Raw genomic sequence first — 24076 nt, forward strand, 5'->3', positions numbered from 1 at the left:
TCTGGTAGATAGGTTGTTGGAGAGACTGACTGGGTTAGTAGAAGGTCCTACTGCATCAACAGACTACCCTGGGTTTCCACAGAGGGTAGGAGGTTGTTGGAGAGAGAGTGACTGGGTTAGTAGAAGGTCCTACTGCATCAACAGCCTACCGGGGAATCCACAGAGGGTAGGAGGTTGTTGTAGAGAGTGACTGGGTTAGTAGAAGGTCCTACTGCATCAACAGCCTACCCTGGGTTCCACAGAGGGACTCTGGTAGATAGGTTGTTGGAGAGACTGACTGGGTTAGTAGTAGACCTACTGCATCAACAGACTACCCTGGGTTCCACAGAGGGTAGGAGGTTGTTGGAGAGAGTGACTGGGTTAGTAGAAGACCTACTGCATCAACAGCCTTCCTTGGGTTTCACAGAGGGACTCTGGTAGATAGGTTGTTGGAGAGACTGACTGGGTTAGTAGTAGACCTACTGCATCAACAGCCTACCGGGGGTTCCACAGAGGGTAGGAGGTTGTTGTAGAGAGTGACTGGGTTAGTAGAAGGTCCTACTGCATCAACAGCCTACCGGGGGTTCCACAGAGGATAGGAGGTTGTTGGAGAGAGAGACTGGGTTAGTAGAAGGTCCTACTGCATCAACAGACTACCCTGGGTTTCCACAGAGGGTAGGAGGTTGTTGTAGAGACTGACTGGGTTAGTAGAAGGTCCTACTGCATCACCAGACTACCCTGGGTTTCCACAGAGGGTAGGAGGTTGTTGGAGAGAGTGACTGGGTTAGTAGAAGGTCCTACTGCATCAACAGACTACCCTGGGTTTCCACAGAGGGTAGGAGGTTGTTGTAGAGAGTGACTGGGTTAGTAGAAGGTCCTACTGCATCAACAGACTACCCTGGGTTTCCACAGAGGGTAGGAGGTTGTTGGAGAGAGTGACTGGGTTAGTAGAAGGTCCTACTGCATCAACAGACTACCCTGGGTTTCCACAGAGGGTAGGAGGTTGTTGGAGAGAGTGACTGGGTTAGTAGAAGGTCCTACTGCATCAACAGACTACCCTGGGTTTCCACAGAGGGTAGGAGGTTGTTGGAGAGAGTGACTGGGTTAGTAGAAGGTCCTACTGCATCAACAGCCTACCGGGGGGTTCCACAGAGGGTAGGAGGTTGTTGGAGAGACTGACTGGGTTAGTAGAAGGTCCTACTGCATCAACAGACTACCCTGGGGTTCCACAGAGGGTAGGAGGTTGTTGGAGAGAGTGACTGGGTTAGTAGAAGGTCCTACTGCATCAACAGCCTACCGGGGGTTCCACAGAGGATAGGAGGTTGTTGGAGAGAGTGACTGGGTTAGTAGAAGGTCCTACTGCATCAACAGCCTACCGGGGAATCCACAGAGGGTAGGAGGTTGTTGGAGAGAGTGACTGGGTTAGTAGAAGGTCCTACTGCATCAACAGCCTACCGGGGGGTTCCACAGAGGGTAGGAGGTTGTTGTAGAGAGTGACTGGGTTAGTAGAAGGTCCTACTGCATCAACAGCCTACCGGGGGTTCCACAGAGGATAGGAGGTTGTTGGAGAGAGTGACTGGGTTAGTAGAAGGTCCTACTGCATCAACAGACTACCGGGGGGTTCCACAGAGGGTAGGAGGTTGTTGGAGAGCGTGACTGGGTTAGTAGAAGGTCCTACTGCATCAACAGCCTACCGGGGGTTCCACAGAGGATAGGAGGTTGTTGGAGAGAGTGACTGGGTTAGTAGAAGGTCCTACTGCATCAACAGCCTACCGGGGGGTTCCACAGAGGGTAGGAGGTTGTTGGAGAGCGTGACTGGGTTAGTAGAAGGTCCTACTGCATCAACAGCCTACCGGGGTTCCACAGAGGGTAGGAGGTTGTTGGAGAGAGTGACTGGGTTAGTAGAAGGTCCTACTGCATCAACAGCCTACCGGGGGTTCCACAGAGGGTAGGAGGTTGTTGGAGAGAGTGACTGGGTTAGTAGAAGGTCCTACTGCATCAACAGCCTACCGGGGTTCCACAGAGGATAGGAGGTTGTTGGAGAGAGTGACTGGGTTAGTAGAAGGTCCTACTGCATCAACAGCCTACCGGGGAATCCACAGAGGATAGGAGGTTGTTGGAGAGACTGACTGGGTTAGTAGAAGGTCCTACTGCATCAACAGCCTACCGGGGTTCCACAGAGGATAGGAGGTTGTTGGAGAGAGTGACTGGGTTAGTAGAAGGTCCTACTGCATCAACAGCCTACCGGGGAATCCACAGAGGATAGGAGGTTGTTGGAGAGACTGACTGGGTTAGTAGAAGGTCCTACTGCATCAACAGCCTACCGGGGGTTCCACAGAGGGTAGGAGGTTGTTGGAGAGAGTGACTGGGTTAGTAGAAGGTCCTACTGCATCAACAGCCTACCGGGGTTCCACAGAGGATAGGAGGTTGTTGGAGAGACTGACTGGGTTAGTAGAAGGTCCTACTGCATCAACAGACTACCGGGGGTTCCACAGAGGGTAGGAGGTTGTTGTAGAGAGTGACTGGGTTAGTAGAAGGTCCTACTGCATCAACAGCCTACCGGGGGTTCCACAGAGGATAGGAGGTTGTTGGAGAGAGTGACTGGGTTAGTAGAAGGTCCTACTGCATCAACAGCCTACCGGGGGGTTCCACAGAGGATAGGAGGTTGTTGGAGAGAGTGACTGGGTTAGTAGAAGGTCCTACTGCATCAACAGCCTACCGGGGGGTTCCACAGAGGATAGGAGGTTGTTGGAGAGAGTGACTGGGTTAGTAGAAGGTCCTACTGCATCAACAGCCTACCGGGGGGTTCCACAGAGGATAGGAGGTTGTTGGAGAGAGTGACTGGGTTAGTAGAAGGTCCTACTGCATCAACAGCCTACCGGGGGGTTCCACAGAGGATAGGAGGTTGTTGGAGAGAGTGACTGGGTTAGTAGAAGGTCCTACTGCATCAACAGCCTACCGGGGGTTCCACAGAGGGTAGGAGGTTGTTGGAGAGAGAGTGACTGGGTTAGTAGAAGGTCCTACTGCATCAACAGCCTACCGGGGGTTCCACAGAGGGTAGGAGGTTGTTGGAGAGCGTGACTGGGTTAGTAGAAGGTCCTACTGCATCAACAGCCTACCGGGGTTCCACAGAGGGTAGGAGGTTGTTGGAGAGAGTGACTGGGTTAGTAGAAGGTCCTACTGCATCAACAGCCTTCCTTGGGTTTCACAAGCAATGTATCATTCTGTACAAATAAATATCACATTATTATTAGATTGAGACATTATATCACTACAATGTTACATTACAATAACATTTATATTTACATAAATTAATAAATGATATAAAAAATCTATACCGGAGTTGAAACAAGTTTATCTTGATCGTTTTTTTTGTGTGTTTTCATTGTGTTTTGTTTAAACTTTTTGTCAGTATTGTGAAAAGATGAAAAAGATGTAAGTTACTTCATCAACAACACCACTCAGTGTGAAACCTCGTATTACGTACGTATCTCTTCAGGACACGTTTCTGATTATAAAGCCTTCAAGAGAGAATCAACCTGCAAACCACAAAAAACAGCTGAATTTATTCATTTTTATTGTAGATAAATGACATTGCTGCTCCCAGAAACAAGCAGAGATCCAGTGAGATACTAACAACATTTTACAATAATAAACCTTATCCAACAACTCCAGGATGATGATTTAACATGCTGGGGGACAGAAAATAAAATCTTTACAAAAATATGTTACATAAAGAATACAATACTACTTTACACTGATAAAAGCATTTTAAATATATTATTTTTTAGTAATCGAGTCAATTATTTGAATGCACTTTTTCAATGTAAATGAACATTCCTTTAGGACTGTTCACTGTCTTTACATTAAATCTTTATCAAACCAACACACTACATTTCCCATAACCCTCTCTGTCCTCACATTAGAATTGTCTTCTTACCGAACACACACGGCATCACTTCAGATAAGTGAAAAGGGAATAAGTTATACATTTACAGTTTTTACACCAGAATTGTCTTTTATTTTCTCCTCGATAAGAGTAGAAAATATGTCTTTGAAGTGATGTGTTTTTTTGTGAAGTGAGTAAAACATGCCAGAAGTCTATTCTACAGCTGGTCTTCTAGACCGAGTGAACAGGGATCAGATGAGGGTGAACCTCTCTACTGGTCAGGAAGGAGACAGAGAGCTCTTCTCTGCCGGACACAATCTAAGTTGAGCTCAACGTTGGCTGTATGTCAAACGGCTCCCTATATAGACCACTACTATGGGCCCTAATCCAAAGTAAGGTACTAAGTAGGGAATAGGGTGCATGGGCCCTGTTCAACAGTAGTGTACTATGTAGGGAATAGGGTGCATGGGCCCTGTTCAACAGTAATGTACTATATAGGGAATAGGGTGCATGGGCCCTGTTCAACAGTAGTGTACTATGTAGGGAATAGGGTGCATGGGCCCTGTTCAACAGTAGTGTACTATATAGGGAATAGGGTGCATGGGCCCTGTTCAACAGTAGTGTACTATGTAGGGAATAGGGTGCATGGGCCCTGTTCAACAGTAGTGTACTATGTAGGGAATAGGGTGCATGGGCCCTGTTCAACAGTAGTGTACTATGTAGGGAATAGGGTGCATGGGCCCTGTTCAACAGTAGTGTACTATATAGGGAATAGGGTGCCATTTGGGATGACTCCTGGACAACGGCTGTGTTCGTTTTCCTTCTGCTGTGTTCCTCTTCACACGTCTCCTCTCTCTCTCACAGTCCAATGAGGTTGTGTTTTAATATACAATCACTGTTTCAGCCTAATACACATTTATATTGCTTTGGAAAACACACATCTCGTCATGGGTATACAGTAAAGCTTGAATAGGCAACATGTTTGGCATTTCAGGTCAGTACTGTACTGTAGGGGGTAGGACTGTGGAGAAGGTGGACCCAGGTATCTCTACAGTAGGGGGTAGGACTGTGGAGAAGGTGGCTCCAGGTATCTCTACAGTAGGGGGTAGGACTGTGGAGAAGATGGACCCAGGTACCTCTACAGTAGGGGGTAGGACTGTGGAGAAGATGGCTCCAGGTACCTCTACAGTAGGGGGTAGGACTGTGGAGAAGGTGGCTCCAGGTACCTCTACAGTAGGGGGTAGGACTGTGGAGAAGATGGCTCCAGGTACCTCTACAGTAGGGGGTAGGACTGTGGAGAAGATGGACCCAGGTATCTCTACAGTAGGGGGTAGGATTGTGGAGAAGGTGGCTCCAGGTATCTCTACAGTAGGGGGTAGGACTGTGGAGAAGGTGGCTCCAGGTATCTCTACAGTAGGGGGTAGGACTGTGGAGAAGGTGGCTCCAGGTACCTCTACAGTAGGGGGTAGGACTGTGGAGAAGGTGGCTCCAGGTATCTCTACAGTAGGGGGTAGGACTGTGGAGAAGGTGGCTCCAGGTACCTCTACAGTAGGGGGTAGGACTGTGGAGAAGATGGCTCCAGGTATCTCTACAGTAGGGGGTAGGACTGTGGAGAAGGTGGCTCCAGGTATCTCTACAGTAGGGGATAGGACTGTGGAGAAGATGGCTCCAGGTACCTCTACAGTAGGGGGTAGGACTGTGGAGAAGGTGGCTCCAGGTATCTCTACAGTAGGGGGTAGGACTGTGGAGAAGGTGGCTCCAGGTATCTCTACAGTAGGGGATAGGACTGTGGAGAAGATGGCTCCAGGTACCTCTACAGTAGGTATCCTTTAGTATGTCCCTGTGGAAGACATCCTATATAGTTCTGGTATAATGACATCCTCTGACCTGACCCCATGGTGTTTCCCTCTTCTTTCTGATTGGATGTTGATGTTTGTGTGTCTGACGAGCTAATAACAGAATCCTGCAGAGCCGGGTCCCATAGAGCAGGCGGGAGGACGGGAGACGGACAGACTGACAGCTGCTTGGAGTCAAAAATAAAAGTAGTATCTTATGTCCCACATGGCACCCTATTCCCTTATGTAGTGCACTACTTTAGACTAGAGCCCTATGGGACCTATGGACCCTGGTCTAAAGTAGTGCCCTACATAGGGAATAGTGTGTCATTTGGTTCTCGTTCTAAAGCCTAAGTGATTCATCGGTAGTAGTACATGCAGTCCAACTCGGTTGTTCCTCGTCTCTCTCGCTCCACAGTAAAATAGACGTCCACCAATCTTAAATCTTCATGCCCAGCTTGGCTTTCTGGGAAAAAAAAGCAATAAGTTAGATAGTCAGAAAAGCTTTCTTCAGGTTATAACAGTGAGTTAGAATCACATCAACGTCATCGTATATAAAGTGGCCAATTATATTGTGAGGTTGATCACTTACGATTCCCGAGGCATGCTTGGGTTTGACACTGTAGGTCGCCTTCTCCTTGGCTTGTCTGAAGCACTCCTCTGCCTTCTTCAGTCTGTATCGCAGAAACACAACGACACACAGCAGTCAAACGACACACTGCAGTCAAACGTCACATGAGAGAGAGAGAGAGGAGAGAGAGCGAGCGGCAGTAAGGAGAGGCAGCAGTAAGAGAGAGAGAGAGCGAGCAGCAGCGGTAAGGAGAGAGAGGCAGCAGAAAGAGCAGTGAGAGAGAGAGAGCGAGCAGCAGTAAGGAGAGGCAGCAGTAAGAGAGAGAGAGAGCGAGCGGCAGTAAGGAGAGAGAGGCAGCAGAAAGAGCAGTGAGAGAGAGCGAGCGGCAGTAAGGAGAGAGGCAGCAGAAAGAGCAGTGAGAGAGAGCGAGCGGCAGTAAGGAGAGAGAGGCAGCAGAAAGAGCAGTGAGAGAGAGAGAGCGGCAGTAAGGAGAGAGAGGCAGCAGAAAGAGCAGTGAGAGAGAGCGAGCGAGCGAGCGGCAGTAAGGAGAGAGAGGCAGCAGAAAGAGCAGTGAGAGAGAGCGAGCGAGCAGCAGTAAGGAGAGGCAGCAGTAAGAGAGAGAGAGAGCGAGCGGCAGTAAGGAGAGAGGCAGCAGAAAGAGCAGTGAGAGAGAGCGAGCGGCAGTAAGGAGAGAGAGGCAGCAGAAAGAGCAGTGAGAGAGAGAGAGCGGCAGTAAGGAGAGAGAGGCAGCAGAAAGAGCAGTGAGAGAGAGAGAGCGAGCGAGCAGCAGCGGTAAGGAGAGAGAGGCAGCAGAAAGAGCAGTGAGAGAGAGAGAGCGAGCGAGCAGCAGCGGTAAGGAGAGAGAGGCAGCAGAAAGAGCAGTGAGAGAGAGAGCGAGCGAGCAGCAGTAAGGAGAAAATGAGAGAAAGAGTATCCTCTTCTTGACAGATTTTAATTGTAGCCAGATGTTAAATCTCTGTGGTCGGAAGTTCTTAACTCTGACAGCCTGACACCCTCTCTACCCAGCACCTGTCCACAAGCCCCATGCTTCCCTTCACTAAGTACTGGAGGTGGATCACCATCCTGCCAGCCTCTCTACCCAGCACCTGTCCACAAGCCCCACGCTACCCTTCACTAAGTACTGGAGGTGGATCACCATCCTGCCAGCCTCTCTACCCAGCACCTGTCCACAAGCCCCACGCTACCCTTCACTAAGTACTGGAGGTGGATCACCATCCTGCCAGCCTCTCTACCCAGCACCTGTCCACAAGCCCCACGCTACCCTTCACTAAGTACTGGAGGTGGATCACCATCCTGCCACCCAAACAGACTTATTTACCAGATAACACTCTGACACCTTCTCCAACTAGAGGAGAGGAAGGGGAGGGAGGAGAGGGGAGGAGAGGAAGGGAGGAGAGGGAAGGAGAGAGGAGGCTGACTATCCTGCCACCCAAACAGACTTATTTACCAACCAACACTCTGACACCTTCTCCCACTAGAGGGGAGGAAGGGGAGGGAGGAGAGGGGAGGAGAGGAAGGGAGGAGAGGGAAGGAGAGAGGAGGCTGACTATCCTGCCACCCAAACAGACTTATTTACCAGATAACACTCTGACACCTTCTCCCACTAGAGGAGAGGAAGGGGAGGGAGGAGAGGGGAAGGAGAGAGGGATTAGGAGAGAGGAGGGAGGAGAGGGGAAGGAGAGAGGAGGGGAGGGGAAGGAGAGAGGAGGCTGACTATCCTGCCACCCAAACAGACTTATTTACCAACCAACACTCTGACACCTTCTCCCACTAGAGGAGAGGAAGGGGAGGGAGGAGAGGGGAAGGAGAGAGGGATTAGGAGAAAGGAGGGAGGAGAGGGGAAGGAGAGAGGAGGGGAGGGGAAGGAGAGAGGAGGCTGACTATCCTGCCACCCAAACAGACTTATTTACCAACCAACACTCTGACACCTTCTCCCACTAGAGGAGAGGAAGGGGAGGGAGGAGAGGGGAAGGAGAGAGGGATTAGGAGGGAGGAGAGGGGAGGAGAGGAAGGGGAGGGGAGAGGGAAGGAGAGAGGAGGAGGGGAAGGAGAGAGGAGGGGAAGGAGAGAGGGATTAGGAGGGAGGAGAGGGGAGGAGAGGAAGGGAGGAGAGGGAAGGAGAGAGGAGGCTGACTATCCTGCCACCCAAACAGACTTATTTACCAGATAACACTCTGACACCTTCTCCCACTAGAGGAGAGGAAGGGGAGGGAGGAGAGGGGAAGGAGAGAGGGATTAGGAGAGAGGAGAGGGGAAGGAGAGAGGGATTAGGAGAGAGGAGAGGGGAAGGAGAGAGGGATTAGGAGAGAGGAGGGGGGAAGGAGAGAGGAGGAGCGGAAGGAGAGAGGAGCAGAAGGAGAGAGGAGGAAGGGAAGGAGAGAGGAGAAGGGGAAGGAGAGAGGATGACTATCCTGCCACCAGAACAGACTTATTTACCAGCCAACACTGACACCTTCTCCCACTAAAGGAGAGGAGGTGAGGGGGAGGGGAAGGAGAGAGGAGGGGAGGGGAAGGAGAGAGGAGGGGAGGGGAGAGGAGGGGAGGGGAAGGGGGACGTGAATGGGGAGGGGAAGGAGAGAGGAGGTGAGGGGGAGGGGAGAGGAGGAATGCTGTGAAATTCATGTCTAATTTCCTTGACCTCCAAACCATCCACAGAACCAGTGTCTCCAGGACCATAAATGGACAGGTGTGGTTGTAATGAGACTCATGTTGACACATGCTTTATGAGGGCTGGCTGACACACCAGAGGACAGTAGTGATCAGGGAAGTGAGTGTGTGTCGGTGTTTACGTATACACGGTGATAAAAGATAACTGATCTGATATATCCAGAAAATAATCCAAGAGGCAGAACAATGTAATAATATAAACTCTGAAACAGAGTGTGGGACATGGCTGAGTAAGTAGGGTGAATATTCATATACTTAGACATTCCTTCTGTCCCCTGGGAGAAACCTATCCTAGACATGTCCTCTGTCCCCTGGGAGAAACCTATCCTAGACATGTCCTCTGTCCCCTGGGAGAAACCTTCCTAATCTAGACATGTCCTTCTGTCCCCTGGGAGAAACCTTCCTATCCTAGACATGTCCTCTGTCCCCTGGGAGAAACCTTCCTAATCTAGACATGTCCTCTGTCCCCTGGGAGAAACCTTCCTAATCTAGACATGTCCTCTGTCCCCTGGGAGAAACCTTCCTAATCTAGACATGTCCTTCTGTCCCCTGGGAGAAACCTTCCTATCCTAGACATGTCCTCTGTCCCCTGGGAGAAACCTTCCTATCCTAGACATGTCCTTCTGTCCCCTGGGAGAAACCTTCCTATCCTAGACATTCCTTCTGTCCCCTGGGAGAAACCTTCCTATCCTAGACATTCCTTCTGTCCCCTGGGAGAAACCTTCCTAATCTAGACATGTCCTTCTGTCCCCTGGGAGAAACCTTCCTATCCTAGACATTCCTTCTGTCCCCTGGGAGAAACCTTCCTAATCTAGACATGTCCTCTGTCCCCTGGGAGAAACCTTCCTAATCTAGACATGTCCTTCTGTCCCCTGGGAGAAACCTTCCTAATCTAGACATGTCCCCTGGGAGAAACCTTCCTATCCTAGACATTCCTTCTGTCCCCTGGGAGAAACCTTCCTATCCTAGACATTCCTTCTGTCCCCTGGGAGAAACCTTCCTATCCTAGACATGTCCTTATGTCCCCTGGGAGAAACCTTCCTATCCTAGACATGTCCTTCTGTCCCCTGGGAGAAACCTTCCTAATCTAGACATGTCCTTCTGTCCCCTGGGAGGTACCTTCCTAATCTAGACATGTCCTCTGTCCCCTGGGAGAAACCTTCCTAATCTAGACATGTCCTTCTGTCCCCTGGGAGAAACCTTCCTAATCTAGACATGTCCCCTGGGAGAAACCTTCCTATCCTAGACATGTCCTTCTGTCCCCTGGGAGAAACCTTCCTAATCTAGACATGTCCTTCTGTCCCCTGGGAGGTACCTTCCTAATCTAGACATGTCCTCTGTCCCCTGGGAGAAACCTTCCTAATCTAGACATGTCCTTCTGTCCCCTGGGAGAAACCTTCCTAATCTAGACATGTCCTTCTGTCCCCTGGGAGAAACCTTCCTAATCTAGACATGTCCTCTGTCCCCTGGGAGAAACCTTCCTAATCTAGACATGTCCTCTGTCCCCTGGGAGAAACCTTCCTAATCTAGACATGTCCTTCTGTCCCCTGGGAGAAACCTTCCTAATCTAGACATGTCCTTCTGTCCCCTGGGAGAAACCTTCCTAATCTAGACATGTCCTTCTGTCCCCTGGGAGAAACCTTCCTATCCTAGACATGTCCTTCTGTCCCCTGGGAGAAACCTTCCTAATCTAGACATGTCCCCTGGGAGAAACCTTCCTATCCTAGACATGTCCTTCTGTCCCCTGGGAGAAACCTTCCTAATCTAGACATGTCCTTCTGTCCCCTGGGAGAAACCTTCCTAATCTAGACATGTCCTTCTGTCCCCTGGGAGAAACCTTCCTAATCTAGACATGTCCTTCTGTCCCCTGGGAGAAACCTTCCTAATCTAGACATTCCTTCTGTCCCCTGGGAGAAACCTTCCTATCCTAGACATTCCTTCTGTCCCCTGGGAGAAACCTTCCTAATCTAGACATGTCCTTCTGTCCAGTGGGAGAAACCTTCCTATCCTAGACATTCCTTCTGTCCCCTGGGAGAAACCTTCCTAATCTAGACATGTCCTTCTGTCCCCTGGGAGAAACCTTCCTAATCTAGACATGTCCTCTGTCCCCTGGGAGAAACCTTCCTAATCTAGACATGTCCTTCTGTCCCCTGGGAGAAACCTTCCTATCCTAGACATTCCTTCTGTCCCCTGGGAGAAACCTTCCTAATCTAGACATGTCCTTCTGTCCCCTGGGAGAAACCTTCCTAATCTAGACATGTCCTCTGTCCCCTGGGAGAAACCTTCCTAATCTAGACATGTCCTCTGTCCCCTGGGAGAAACCTTCCTAATCTAGACATGTCCTCTGTCCCCTGGGAGAAACCTACCTAATCTAGACATGTCCTTCTGTCCCCTGGGAGAAACCTTCCTAATCTAGACATGTCCTCTGTCCCCTGGGAGAAACCTTCCTATCCTAGACATGTCCTCTGTCCCCTGGGAGAAACCTTCCTAATCTAGACATGTCCTTCTGTCCCCTGGGAGAAACCTTCCTATCCTAGACATGTCCTTCTGTCCCCTGGGAGAAACCTACCTAATCTAGACATGTCCTTCTGTCCCCTGGGAGAAACCTTCCTAATCTAGACATGTCCTCTGTCCCCTGGGAGAAACCTTCCTAATCTAGACATGTCCTCTGTCCCCTGGGAGAAACCTTCCTAATCTAGACATGTCCTTCTGTCCCCTGGGAGAAACCTTCCTAATCTAGACATGTCCTTTCTGTCCCCTGGGAGAAACCTTCCTAATCTAGACATGTCCTCTGTCCCCTGGGAGAAACCTTCCTAATCTAGACATGTCCTTCTGTCCCCTGGGAGAAACCTTCCTAATCTAGACATGTCCCCTGGGAGAAACCTTCCTATCCTAGACATTCCTTCTGTCCCCTGGGAGAAACCTTCCTATCCTAGACATTCCTTCTGTCCCCTGGGAGAAACCTTCCTATCCTAGACATGTCCTTATGTCCCCTGGGAGAAACCTTCCTATCCTAGACATGTCCTTCTGTCCCCTGGGAGAAACCTTCCTAATCTAGACATGTCCTTCTGTCCCCTGGGAGGTACCTTCCTAATCTAGACATGTCCTCTGTCCCCTGGGAGAAACCTTCCTAATCTAGACATGTCCTTCTGTCCCCTGGGAGAAACCTTCCTAATCTAGACATGTCCCCTGGGAGAAACCTTCCTATCCTAGACATGTCCTTCTGTCCCCTGGGAGAAACCTTCCTAATCTAGACATGTCCTTCTGTCCCCTGGGAGGTACCTTCCTAATCTAGACATGTCCTCTGTCCCCTGGGAGAAACCTTCCTAATCTAGACATGTCCTTCTGTCCCCTGGGAGAAACCTTCCTAATCTAGACATGTCCTTCTGTCCCCTGGGAGAAACCTTCCTAATCTAGACATGTCCTCTGTCCCCTGGGAGAAACCTTCCTAATCTAGACATGTCCTCTGTCCCCTGGGAGAAACCTTCCTAATCTAGACATGTCCTTCTGTCCCCTGGGAGAAACCTTCCTAATCTAGACATGTCCTTCTGTCCCCTGGGAGAAACCTTCCTAATCTAGACATGTCCTTCTGTCCCCTGGGAGAAACCTTCCTATCCTAGACATGTCCTTCTGTCCCCTGGGAGAAACCTTCCTAATCTAGACATGTCCCCTGGGAGAAACCTTCCTATCCTAGACATGTCCTTCTGTCCCCTGGGAGAAACCTTCCTAATCTAGACATGTCCTTCTGTCCCCTGGGAGAAACCTTCCTAATCTAGACATGTCCTTCTGTCCCCTGGGAGAAACCTTCCTAATCTAGACATGTCCTTCTGTCCCCTGGGAGAAACCTTCCTAATCTAGACATTCCTTCTGTCCCCTGGGAGAAACCTTCCTATCCTAGACATTCCTTCTGTCCCCTGGGAGAAACCTTCCTAATCTAGACATGTCCTTCTGTCCAGTGGGAGAAACCTTCCTATCCTAGACATTCCTTCTGTCCCCTGGGAGAAACCTTCCTAATCTAGACATGTCCTTCTGTCCCCTGGGAGAAACCTTCCTAATCTAGACATGTCCTCTGTCCCCTGGGAGAAACCTTCCTAATCTAGACATGTCCTTCTGTCCCCTGGGAGAAACCTTCCTATCCTAGACATTCCTTCTGTCCCCTGGGAGAAACCTTCCTAATCTAGACATGTCCTTCTGTCCCCTGGGAGAAACCTTCCTAATCTAGACATGTCCTCTGTCCCCTGGGAGAAACCTTCCTAATCTAGACATGTCCTCTGTCCCCTGGGAGAAACCTTCCTAATCTAGACATGTCCTCTGTCCCCTGGGAGAAACCTACCTAATCTAGACATGTCCTTCTGTCCCCTGGGAGAAACCTTCCTAATCTAGACATGTCCTCTGTCCCCTGGGAGAAACCTTCCTATCCTAGACATGTCCTCTGTCCCCTGGGAGAAACCTTCCTAATCTAGACATGTCCTTCTGTCCCCTGGGAGAAACCTTCCTATCCTAGACATGTCCTTCTGTCCCCTGGGAGAAACCTACCTAATCTAGACATGTCCTTCTGTCCCCTGGGAGAAACCTTCCTAATCTAGACATGTCCTCTGTCCCCTGGGAGAAACCTTCCTAATCTAGACATGTCCTCTGTCCCCTGGGAGAAACCTTCCTAATCTAGACATGTCCTTCTGTCCCCTGGGAGAAACCTTCCTAATCTAGACATGTCCTTTCTGTCCCCTGGGAGAAACCTTCCTAATCTAGACATGTCCTCTGTCCCCTGGGAGAAACCTTCCTAATCTAGACATGTCCTTCTGTCCCCTGGGAGAAACCTTCCTAATCTAGACATGTCCTTCTGTCCCCTGGGAGAAACCTTCCTAATCTAGACATGTCCTTCTGTCCCCTAGGAGAAACCTTCCTAATCTAGACATGTCCTTCTGTCCCCTGGGAGAAACCTTCCTAATCTAGACATGTCCTTCTGTCCCCTGGGAGAAACCTTCCTAATCTAGACATGTCCTTCTGTCCCCTGGGAGAAACCTTCCTATCCTAGACATGTCCTTCTGTCCCCTGGGAGAAACCTTCCTAATCTAGACATGTCCTCTGTCCCCTGGGAGAAACCTTCCTAATCTAGACATGTCCTCTGTCCCCTGGGAGAAACCTTCCTAATCTAGACATGTCCTTCTGTATCTCAGGAGGTCCGATGGTCAGGGGTTTTATGTACCAGGCATAGGGTTGCAAAACTACCAGTAGTTTACCAAAGTTACAAGAAAATGTGATAATCTATCGCAACTTTCTTAATTTATATTTCAATAACATCAAATGTTTTCATAACGTTTTCCTTTTAAAAACAAATACTAATCTGTGTCCATATTGTCCATACATTTCTAGTAGATAGACCAATATAGTTCAAGAGAAAAGCGCCTAATTAATGAAAAGATGTAAATGAACATTTAGATTTCTTAATGAACTCGTCCAACTATAGCATGTCCCGACTGCCACCAGTCTGACACCACAACAAACACCGACGTTGTCAAAGAAGTCTGGAAAAGAACAAGATATTTCATGCTGGAACCATCTTATTAAAACACCGATGTCATTCACCAACTTGATGGTTTATATTTAGGATAATGTCGTACAGCTTTGGTAAAATCATTTTTCGCTGAAAATATTATTTAATGATTTCATATATTGGACATGAGATAAGGCCACACAGAGAGGGCCAGAGATACACTATTTTTTATTTTATTTAACCAGGTAGTTCAGTTGAGAACTAGTTCTCATTTACAACTGCGACCTGGTCAAGAATAAAGCAAAGCAGTACGACAAAAAACAACACAGTGTTACAGATAAAGAAGTTTACAGTCAAGCTTACTACACGACTGGGATAATGGTGTTGATGTGTGACATGACTTTCAAAGCCTTTCACGGTGACAGATGAGGAAGCTACAGGACGACGGTCATTTAGGCAGGTTGCCTTGGAGTTGTTCGGAACAGGGAAAATGGTGGTCTGCTTGAAACATGTTGGGATTACAGACTGGAACAAGGAGATGTTGAAAATGTAAGCGAAGACACTTTCCAGCTGGTCTGCACATGCTCTGAAAAACGACCCCTGGTATTCCGTCTGGCCCAGCGGCCTTACGAGTCTCACAGTCGGCCACGATGAGTCAATGTATGCAGAGAGGGTTCTGGGTAATGCAGTATAGGGGTCAGAAGTGTTACCTATTAGAATGCAGTACAGGGGGTCAGAAGTGTTACCTATTAGAATGCAGTACGGGGGGTCAGAAGTGTTACCTATTAGAATGCACTACAGGGGTCAGAAGTGTTACCTATTAGAATGCAGTACAAGGGGTCAGAAGTGTTACCTATTAGAATGCAGTACAGGGGGTCAGAAGTGTTACCTATTAGAATGCAGTACAAGGGGTCAGAAGTGTTACCTATTAGAATGCACTACAGGGGGTCAGAAGTGTTACCTATTAGAATGCACTACAGGGGGTCAGAAGTGTTACCTATTAGAATGCAGTACAGGGGGTCAGAAGTGTTACCTATTAGAATGCACTACAGGGGGTCAGAAGTGTTACCTATTAGAATGCACTACAGGGGTCAGAAGTGTTACCTATTAGAATGCAGTATAGGGGTCAGAAGTGTTACCTATTAGAATGCAGTACAGGGGTCAGAAGTGTTACCTATTAGAATGCAGTATAGGGGTCAGAAGTGTTACCTATTAGAATGCAGTATAGGGGTCAGAAGTGTTACCTATTAGAATGCAGTATAGGGGTCAGAAGTGTTACCTATTAGAATGCAGTATAGGGGTCAGAAGTGTTACCTATTAGACTGCAGTACAGGGGTCAGAAGTGTTACCTATTAGACTGCAGTACAGGGGTCAGAAGTGTTACCTATTAGAATGCAGTACAGGGGTCAGAAGTGTTACCTATTAGAATGCAGTACAGGGGTCAGAAGTGTTACCTATTAGAATGCAGTATAGGGGTCAGAAGTGTTACCTATTAGAATGCAGTACAGGGGTCAAAAGTGCCCTCTGCACTTGTGGATAAACAGACTGTTATTTTGCCTGAACAAACCTTGCAACCCAATGGGAACAAGATGATGTGACCGACTCCTGCTGTTTTCTTTACAAATCACTTCCCTCCTGTCCAGGTTAATGCCCTGAAACCATGAGACAAACATCTGTCCAGGTTAATGCCCTGAAACCATGAGACCAACATCTGTCCGTCTTTCACAGGGCACCACGGTGTCACACACACACACACACCACCTTTTGTACTGCTGAGCAGTGCCGGGACGTTCTCTGTGCATTCAGGGTAACCTGAAACTAGACATTATCGTACCAGATCCAGACAGAGAGAAACTAGACATTATCGTACCAGATCCAGACAGAGAAACTAGACATTATCGTACCAGATCCAGACAGAGAGAGAGAGAAACTAGACATTATCGTACCAGATCAAGACAGCGAGACACTATACATCATCATTTCAGACAGAGAAACGATACATTATCGTACCAGATCAAGACAGAGAGAAACCAGACATTATCGTACCAGATCCAGACAGAGAGAGAGAGAGAAACTAGACATTATCGTACCAGATCCAGACAGAGAGAGAGAGAAACTAGACATTATCGTACCAGATCCAGACAGAGAAACTAGACATTATCGTTCCAGATCCAGACAGAGAAAAACTAGACATTATCGTACCAGATCCAGACAGAGAGAGAGAAACTAGACATTATCGTACCAGATCCAAACAGAGAGAGAGAAACTAGACATTATCGTACCAGATCCAGGCAGAGAAACTAGACATTATCGTACCAGATCCAGGCAGAGAAACTAGACATTATCGTACCAGATCCAGGCAGAGAAACTAGACATTATCGTACCAGATCCAGGCAGAGAAACTAGACATTATCGTACCAGATCCAGGCAGAGAAACTAGACATTATCGTACCAGATCCAGGCAGAGAAACTAGACATTATCGTACCAGATCCAGACAGAGAGAAACTAGACATTATCGTACCAGATCCAGACAGAGAGAGAGAGAAACCAGACATTATCGTACCAGATCCAGACAGGGAGAGAGAAACTAGACATTATCGTACCAGATCCAGACAGAGAAACTAGACATTATCGTACCAGATCCAGACAGGGAGAAACTAGACATTATCGTACCAGATCCAGACAGAGAAACCAGACATTATCGTACCAGATTCAGACAGAGAGAGAGAGAAACTAGACATTATCGTACCAGATCCAGACAGAGAAACTAGACATTATCGTACCAGATTCAGACAGAGAGAGAGAGAAACTAGACATTAGCGTACCAGATCCAGACAGAGAGAAACTAGACATTATCGTACCAGATCAAGACAGCGAGACACTATACATCATCATTTCAGACAGAGAAACGATACATTATCGTACCAGATCAAGACAGAGAGAAACCAGACATTATCGTACCAGATCCAGACAGAGAGAAACTAGACATTAATCGTACCAGATCCAGACAGCGAGAAGCAACATGTGTGTTTGTGTGTGTGATCCCTGGTCCTTTAGTGGCTGGTGGTTTGTAATGTATAATGTAACAAACAGTACCCCTCATCTCTGCTCGGGGGTCATTTCTACTTTGTTCACTCTGTATTATCAGGAAACCTCATCAAACAACTGGAAGCTAACCGGACCAGTCTAGGCTGTGGTCCCAAACGGCACCCTACTCCCTAAGGACACTTGGTCAAAAGTAGTGCACTATATAGGGAATAGAGTGTCATTCGGGACAAACCCATAGTAGTCTTTTTAATATTGGGGTTGAATACAGAGATGTGGTTCAGTGACTGCTTTTTGAATGGATTTTATTGAGACAGATATAATCTGATATTAAACATATGGGGCACGTTATGGGACATCACGGTTCAACCAAGGGACCAAGGGAGTAACAGTGATGGAATACTAATGGAACAGAATAGGACACACCCCAAGACCCCTGCAAAGGCAATACTGTCTCTGTTAGACCCCTGACTAATATAAAACAATACCTCCTGTCTGTTAGACCCCTGACTAATATAAAACAATACCTCCTGTTAGACCCCTGACTAATATAAAACAATACCTCCTGTCTGTTAGACCCCTGACTAATATAAAACAATACCTCCTGTTTGTTAGACCCCTGACTAATATAAAACAATACCTCCTGTCTGTTAGACCCCTGACTAATATAAAACAATACCTCCTGTCTGTTAGACCCCTGACTAATATAAAACAATACCTCCTGTCTGTTAGACCCCTGACTAATATAAAACAATACCTCCTGTCTGTTAGACCCCTGACTAATATAAAACAATACCTCCTGTTAGACCCCTGACTAATATAAAACAATACCTCCTGTCTGTTAGACCCCTGACTAATATAAAACAATACCTCCTGTCTGTTAGACCCCTGACTAATATAAAACAATACCTCCTGTTAGACCCCTGACTAATATAAAACAATACCTCCTGTTAGACCCCTGACTAATATAAAACAATACCTCCTGTCTGTTAGACCACTGACTAATATAAAACAATACCTCCTGTTAGACCACTGACTAATATAAAACAATACCTCCTGTTAGACCCCTGACTAATATAAAACAATACCTCCTGTTAGACCACTGACTAATATAAAACAATACCTCCTGTTAGACCCCTGACTAATATAAAACAATACCTCCTGTTAGACCACTGACTAATATAAAACAATACCTCCTGTCTGTTAGACCCCTGACTAATATAAAACAATACCTCCTGTCTGTTAGACCACTGACTAATATAAAACAATACCTCCTGTTAGACCACTGACTAATATAAAACAATACCTCCTGTCTGTTAGACCCCTGACTAATATAAAACAATACCTCCTGTCTGTTAGACCACTGACTAATATAAAACAATACCTCCTGTCTGTTAGACCCCTGACTAATATAAAACAATACCTCCTGTTAGACCACTGACTAATATAAAACAATACCTCCTGTTAGACCACTGACTAATATAAAACAATACCTCCTGTCTGTTAGACCACTGACTAATATAAAACAATACCTCCTGTCTGTTAGACCACTGACTAATATAAAACAATACCTCCTGTTAGACCCCTGACTAATATAAAACAATACCTCCTGTCTGTTAGACCCCTGACTAATATAAAACAATACCTCCTGTCTGTTAGACCCCTGACTAATATAAAACAATACCTCCTGTCTGTTAGACCCCTGACTAATATAAAACAATACCTCCTGTTAGACCACTGACTAATATAAAACAATACCTCCTGTTAGACCACTGACTAATATAAAACAATACCTCCTGTTAGACCCCTGACTAATATAAAACAATACCTCCTGTTAGACCCCTGACTAATATAAAACAATACCTCCTGTTAGACCCCTGACTAATATAAAACAATACCTCCTGTTAGACCCCTGACTAATATAAAACAATACCTCCTGTCTGTTAGACCCCTGACTAATATAAAACAATACTTCCTGTCTGTTAGACCACTGACTAATATAAAACAATACCTCCTGTCAGACCACTGACTAATATAAAACAATACCTCCTGTTAGACCCCTGACTAATATAAAACAATACCTCCTGTCTGTTAGACCCCTGACTAATATAAAACAATACCTCCTGTTAGACCCCTGACTAATATAAAACAATACCTCCTGTCTGTTAGACCACTGACTAATATAAAACAATACCTCCTGTCTGTTAGACCCCTGACTAATATAAAACAATACCTCCTGTCTGTTAGACCCCTGACTAATATAAAACAATACCTCCTGTCTGTTAGACCCCTGACTAATATAAAACAATACCTCCTGTCTGTTAGACCACTGACTAATATAAAACAATACCTCCTGTCTGTTAGACCCCTGACTAATATAAAACAATACCTCCTGTCTGTTAGACCCCTGACTAATATAAAACAATACCTCCTGTCTGTTAGACCCCTGACTAATATAAAACAATACCTCCTGTCTGTTAGACCCCTGACTAATATAAAACAATACCTCCTGTCTGTTAGACCCCTGACTAATATAAAACAATACCTCCTGTCTGTTAGACCCCGGACTAATATAAAACAATACCTCCTGTCTGTTAGACCCCTGACTAATATAAAACAATACCTCCTGTCTGATAGACCACTGACTAATATAAAACAATACCTCCTGTTAGACCCCTGACTAATATAAAACAATACCTCCTGTTAGACCCCTGACTAATATAAAACAATACCTCCTGTCTGTTAGACCACTGACTAATATAAAACAATACCTCCTGTTAGACCCCTGACTAATATAAAACAATACCTCCTGTTAGACCACTGACTAATATAAAACAATACCTCCTGTTAGACCACTGACTAATATAAAACAATACCTCCTGTCTGTTAGACCCCTGACTAATATAAAACAATACCTCCTGTCTGTTAGACCCCTGACTAATATAAAACAATACCTCCTGTCTGTTAGACCCCTGACTAATATAAAACAATACCTCCTGTTAGACCCCTGACTAATATAAAACAATACCTCCTGTTAGACCCCTGACTAATATAAAACAATACCTCCTGTCTGTTAGACCACTGACTAATATAAAACAATACCTCCTGTCTGTTAGACCACTGACTAATATAAAACAATACCTCCTGTTAGACCACTGACTAATATAAAACAATACCTCCTGTCTGTTAGACCACTGACTAATATAAAACAATACCTCCTGTCTGTTAGACCACTGACTAATATAAAACAATACCTCCTGTTAGACCCCTGACTAATATAAAACAATACCTCCTGTTAGACCACTGACTAATATAAAACAATACCTCCTGTCTGTCAGACCACTGACCAATATAAAACAATACCTCCTGTTAGACCCCTGACTAATATAAAACAATACCTCCTGTTAGACCACTGACTAATATAAAACAATACCTCCTGTCTGTTAGACCCCTGACTAATATAAAACAATACCTCCTGTTAGACCCCTGACTAATATAAAACAATACCTCCTGTTAGACCCCTGACTAATATAAAACAATACCTCCTGTTAGACCCCTGACTAATATAAAACAATACCTCCTGTTAGACCACTGACTAATATAAAACAATACCTCCTGTCTGTTAGACCCCTGACTAATATAAAACAATACCTCCTGTCTGTTAGACCCCTGACTAATATAAAACAATACCTCCTGTCTGTTAGACCCCTGACTAATATAAAACAATACCTCCTGTCTGTTAGACCCCTGACTAATATAAAACAATACCTCCTGTCTGTTAGACCACTGACTAATATAAAACAATACCTCCTGTCTGTTAGACCCCTGACTAATATAAAACAATACCTCCTGTTAGACCCCTGACTAATATAAAACAATACCTCCTGTTAGACCCCTGACTAATATAAAACAATACCTCCTGTTTGTTAGACCCCTGACTAATATAAAACAATACCTCCTGTCTGTTAGACCCCTGACTAATATAAAACAATACCTCCTGTTAGACCCCTGACTAATATAAAACAATACCTCCTGTTAGACCCCTGACTAATATAAAACAATACCTCCTGTCTGTTAGATCACTGACTAATATAAAACAATACCTCCTGTTAGACCCCTGACTAATATAAAACAATACCTCCTGTCTGTTAGACCACTGGAAAACCATGTGTGGGAACTTAAAGCTGCATGGTGTTACTTTATGTGTGACCCAAACTAATTCACCAAGATGTCTGCGTTATAGATCGGTCATTCTCACTGAAATCAAGTCTAAGGAGAGGTAGATCTGTTCTATGTGCACTATTTCTATGCTTCCATTAAGTTTTGATTTTAGCATCCGACTTTCGGTTTTTGTAACACCAGCTTCAAACAGCTGAAAGTACAATATTTTTGTCAGGAAAAATATTTATTTCACAGCGGTTTAGATGGTACAATGATTCTCTACACTAAAGACCTAACAGAGTCAAGCTGGTAGAAAGACCAGCAGTGATGACAGTAGAAAGCCATATAAATGTATACATCCCTATAAAGCCCTATAAAGCCCTGTAAAGCCATATATAGCCCTGTAAAGCCCTATAAAGCCATATATAGCCCTGTAAAGCCCTATAAAGCCCCATAAAGCCCCATAAAGCCCTATAAAGCCCTGTGAAGCCCTGTGAAGCCCTATACATCCCTATAAAGCCCTATAAAGCCCTATAAAGCCCTATAAAGCCCTATAACGCCCTATAAAGCCCTATAAAGCCCTATAAAGCCCTGGGGAAAACACATGTATCTGTAACCTTCCTTCTTTTAAAAACAGAGAAGAACATCATGTATCCCACAAGTCATTCTGATTCCTGGAAAGTAACCAAACGGTCTCCGTGAGTTTCAGTGAGTCTTCAAGTCTTCCACAGTGAGCTGTACATAATAAACTCACGATCTAATTTAAAACATCTGGTTGCTACCTTTCCTGTAGGATCATCTTGTTCTCCTTCTTCCACAGGTCTTTAAAGTCGGAGGAGAAGTCGTGCCACACGGAGAAGAAGGTGTTGGGGGAAACCTCCTTCTCCCCCATCTTCGCCTTCACCTGGTAGAACACGGTTATCTCCAAGAATCTACAACACAACACCATGAATGGATTAACCAATGCAGACGGAGGGTATAGAAATATACATATATAGAATCTACAACACCATGAATGGATTAACCAATGCAGACGGAGGGAATAGAAATATACATATATAGAATCTACAACACCATGAATGGATTAACCAACGCAGACGGCAGGTATAGAAACATAAATATATAGAATGTGTTTTAGAACTGTAGGAATGTGGAAATAAATATATTTTACACTATTTTCATGTTTCAGTTGAGGTATTCATTAAAAAGGAAAAAAGTTTCCCAAAATATAGAGCTTTAGTAGCTAAAAACTCTACTTTAATCCAAACTGTCAAACTATGCTGCTATATTCCACAACACTGTTTGCTTAAACTCAGAAGAAAAAACACACACAAAATAAAACTTAATTTCTACCCGCTGGGCATTGACGTCAATTCAACGTCTATTGTACGTTGGTTCCGTTGTCATTTCAATGAATCAACAACGTTGATTGAACCATGGGCCCAGTGGGTATAGAATTTATAAATGTTAAAGTGGTACAGATGTTATGACTGCATTGAAACGGGTCCTTACAGCTTGTGAGTGTCCCTGAGCTGCGTCTCCTGGACCTCCAGGTCAGATTTAGCTGCAAGAGAGAAAACATGAAACAGGTGGATATTACAAGTAGGATCGCTCGTCTCTCAGTTTACAGGTCTCAGAACAGCCTCGTCTATCAGTTGACAGGTCTCAGAACGGGCTCGTTTCTCAGTTTACAGGTCTCAGAACAGCCTCGTCTCTCAGTTGACAGGTCTCAGAACAGCCTCGTCTCTCAGTCAGAGTACTAGTTGACAGGTCTCAGAACAGCCTCGTCTCTCAGTTGACAGGTCTCAGAACAGCCTCGTCTCTCAGTGAGGTTAGTAGTTGACAGGTCTCAGAACAGCCTCGTCTCTCAGTCAGGGTCCTAGTTGGTTAGTAGTTGACAGGTCTCAGAACAGCCTCGTCTCTTAGTCAGGGTACTAGTTGACAGGTCTCAGAACAGCCTCGTCTCTTAGTCAGGGTACTAGTTGACAGGTCTCAGAACAGCCTCGTCTCTCAGTCAGAGTACTAGTTGACAGGTCTCAGAACAGCCTCGTCTCTCAGTCAGGGTCCTGGTTGGTTAGTAGTTGACAGGTCTCAGAACAGCCTCGTCTCTCAGTCAGGGTCCTAGTTGGTTAGTAGTTGACAGGTCTCAGAACAGCCTCGTCTCTCAGTCAGGGTCCTAGTTGATTAGTAGTTGACAGGTCTCAGAACAGCCTCGTCTCTCAGTCAGGGTCCTAGTTGGTTAGTAGTTGACAGGTCTCAGAACAGCCTCGTCTCTCAGTCAGGGTACTAGTTGGTTAGTAGTTGACAGGTCTCAGAACAGCCGTGTCTCTCAGTCAGAGTACTAGTTGGTTAGTAGTTGACAGGTCTCAGAACAGCCTCGTCTCTCAGTCAGAGTACTAGTTGGTTAGTAGTT

General features: G+C 46.1%; 2 protein-coding genes and 1 long non-coding RNA gene across 11 annotated transcripts in view; 2 read left to right on the forward strand and 1 right to left on the reverse strand.

The window, feature by feature from the left end:
* The window catches only part of LOC129842185 (formin-2-like), a 448967-nt gene that overhangs the window by 86352 nt on the left and 338539 nt on the right, over positions 1 to 24076 (forward strand). The window lies entirely within an intron of this gene.
* LOC129842186 (avirulence protein AvrBs3-like) lies at positions 4550 to 5736 on the forward strand. Its single transcript, XM_055910618.1, has 2 exons — positions 4550 to 5485; positions 5531 to 5736. Exons 1-2 carry the CDS (start codon positions 4847 to 4849, stop codon positions 5699 to 5701), a joined length of 810 nt encoding a protein of 269 aa, XP_055766593.1. The 5' UTR covers positions 4550 to 4846; the 3' UTR covers positions 5702 to 5736.
* LOC129842188 (uncharacterized) lies at positions 6384 to 22437 on the reverse strand. Of its 7 annotated transcripts, none has more exons than XR_008757483.1 (3): positions 20936 to 22437; positions 19697 to 20604; positions 6384 to 19295 (listed from the first exon to the last, which is right to left on the reverse strand). It is a non-coding gene; the product is annotated as an uncharacterized LOC129842188 (long non-coding RNA). The 7 variants fall into 7 exon arrangements; XR_008757482.1 differs by having other exon boundaries at positions 19697 to 20756; XR_008757478.1 differs by having other exon boundaries at positions 19697 to 20273; positions 20379 to 22437.

Source organism: Salvelinus fontinalis, unplaced genomic scaffold, assembly GCF_029448725.1.
Source record: "Salvelinus fontinalis isolate EN_2023a unplaced genomic scaffold, ASM2944872v1 scaffold_0022, whole genome shotgun sequence".
In the NCBI taxonomy this organism is placed as follows: Eukaryota; Metazoa; Chordata; class Actinopteri; order Salmoniformes; family Salmonidae; genus Salvelinus; species Salvelinus fontinalis.

Coding starts and splice junctions, on each gene's coding strand:
- LOC129842186 (XM_055910618.1), top strand. CDS start 4,847: ATGTTTGGCATTTCAGGTCAGTACTGTACTGTAGGGGGTAGGACTGTG. Junction 5,486..5,530: donor GGGGTAGGACTGTGGAGAAG/GTGGCTCCAGGT, acceptor ACTGTGGAGAAG/ATGGCTCCAGGTACCTCTAC.